This window comes from Pecten maximus, unplaced genomic scaffold, assembly GCF_902652985.1.
Source record: "Pecten maximus unplaced genomic scaffold, xPecMax1.1, whole genome shotgun sequence".
NCBI lineage: Eukaryota > Metazoa > Mollusca > Bivalvia > Pectinida > Pectinidae > Pecten > Pecten maximus.
The window spans coordinates 6,484-9,125 of NW_022979732.1; the positions used below are offsets into that span (position 1 = coordinate 6,484).

The 2,642-nt window shown below is 39.7% G+C and overlaps 1 protein-coding gene across 1 annotated transcript; it reads left to right on the forward strand.

The window, feature by feature from the left end:
- The first annotated feature begins 1,372 nt into the window (after positions 1 to 1,372).
- LOC117319146 lies at positions 1,373 to 1,936 on the forward strand. The gene has a single exon (XM_033873995.1). It carries the CDS (start codon positions 1,373 to 1,375, stop codon positions 1,934 to 1,936), a length of 564 nt encoding a protein of 187 aa, XP_033729886.1.
- The last annotated feature ends 706 nt before the right edge of the window (positions 1,937 to 2,642 follow it).

Below are 2,642 nucleotides of genomic sequence, written 5' to 3' on the forward strand. Positions count from 1 at the left end.
GGAATAAAGCAACGTCTGACAAAGTAGAAGATCCATCAGAGAATGTGAAAATTCTAGGCATGCGTTGGAACGTCGAGAGTGATCAATTGAGTTTTCCACAGCTAGAACTGACTGATTCCGAGAATGTAACGAAGAGGGAGGTACTCAGCAAGTCATCGAGGATTTTTGATCCACTCGGATTTCTAAGCCCTGTCACAATTAAAGCCAAATTGTTCATACAGGATCTTTGGAAACAGAACTTCGAATGGGATATACCATTACCAAAGGATATTACAAACCGTTGGAACAGTATTGCACAGGATCTACAGTTGGCAACAAAACTCAATATTCAAAGATGTGTGATGAAATCACCTGATACCAGTAAAACGCACTACACATCTTCACAGACGCTAGTCCACATGCGTATGAAGCATGCGCTTACTTAGTGAATGGATCAAATTCAACACTTTTGATGACAAAAAAACGCGTTGCGCCATTAAAATCTACAACACTGCCACGAATGGAACTTATGGGAGCTGTAATTGGAGCACATATCGCAAACAATCTTCAGGAAACAATGAACGTTTACTCCGTGACACTTTGGTGCAATAGTCAGATCGTTTTACACTGGCTGAAGTCGGAAAAAATGCTGAAAAGATTTATTGCCAACAGAATAAAGGTGATAAAGGAACTCATAGGAACACATGAATGGAGATATGTTCCCACGGATTGCAATCCAGCTGATCTACAAACCAGAGGAATATCTGCACGTGAATTACTGGAAAGTACACTTTGGATACATGGACCTGACTGGATAGTAAACCAATCAGATTGGCCTGAATGGAACACAAATATCACATTGAAGTCAGCAGGAATCGGAACAGGAGGACACAGATCTACCAAACCGCACAGAGAATAACCGAGACGTATCTCATATTTTCGTATAGCCCAACAGGATTACGGAGGTGTATTGGAATGTCTTAGAAACGGAGGACGAAACGACATTATCCGACAACTAAAATTATATGTAGATTCTGAAGGTCTTATCAGAAGCAAAGGAAGAATTCATAACGCCCCACTTCCCCAGGATACAAGATTTCCGCTGCTCCTACCAAAAACGCATGCTAGCACTAAACGTATTGTTGAGGACACCCACAAAAGGAATTTTCATAGCGGACCAGAGACAACTATCGTTACATTAAGAGAGAAATTTTGGATACCAAGCATTCGTCAAGTAGTTCGACACTGTATCAGAAACTGTGTTAATAGCCGTAAAGTGACTGGAAACCACTTCCGCGCACCGGACCCTCCACCCCTCCCAAAGAATCGTTTGAGAGAAAACACACCCTTCGTCGTCGCAGGAGTTGACTTTACAGGTGCATTGCACGTAAAAATGGGAAACAAGGACAAGACAGTTTACATATGCTTATTTACTTGTGCAAGCACACGAGCTATACACCTTGAAATTATCACAGATTTAACGGAGAAAGCCTTTATACTAGCTTTTCGTCGCTTCATTAGCAAAAAATCAACACCAAAGATTATGATATCCGACAACGGAACAACTTTTGTAGCTGCGTCGGAAACAATACGGAAATTAACAACGTCAGAACTAATTGAAGAAAAACTCGGAGAACATGGTACTGAATGGAAGTTTATACCAAAGAGAGCACCATGGTTTGGAGGTTTCTGGGAGCGGATGATTGGAATTGTTAAAGGAGCTATCTTCAAGGTTCTTAACAAGGCCTACATATCAATGGAGGAATTACAGACCCTTGTGTCAGAAGTAGAGATGATGATCAACGACCGGCCGTTGACCCATGTATCAACGGATGTAAGAGACCCACAGCCACTCACCCCATCACATTTACACTATGGCCGGAGGATTTCCTCTCTTCTGTTTATCCAGATGATAGACATATCATCGACGGAAAGTATACTTCACATACTGCCATAAACGATGACTTATATCGGAAAAATGTGTTGCTTCAAAACTTCTGGTCAAGGTGGAACTACCTTACTTCACTACGAGAATTTCAATGCGTATCTGGAGTGCTAAGTGAAAATATCAAAATCGGCGATGTAGTTCAAATTCACGATGAATCAAAACGGATCTATTGGAAATTAGCAGTAGTTGAAGAACTTATCACTGGTCGCGACGGTCATTCAAGAAGTGCTGTTGTTAGGACTAGTAATGGCAGAACCAATAGACCCATTACAAAACTTTACCCACTGGAATTGAACGTTCATGATTTAAGGAGAAGTGAAAGACTTGCCAATTCATAAAAAAATACACAACGCGAACAAACTTACTTTATAATTACGTGTCTTTAATTATAATATCTATACATATATGTATAATGTATTTTAAATGTTCTGTTTACTTTTGGCGGCCCCAGGATGTCGAGAATTACGGACATTTTATGTATATAGAAATTGGCGCTATATATTTGTTGTGATTACATGACGTCACATTCTCTATGACGTCATTACGTTGTACGTTTTGCTCATATTAAATTGAATTGTCAAACGGAGAAGACGTTCTTTTTATTATCATTTATCTGGTTAATTCGGTATTAACAAACCACAATACAATCATCACGTGACTGTATTGACATCGAAGCATTTACATTTGTAAACACAAACACACGATGACTGAATAG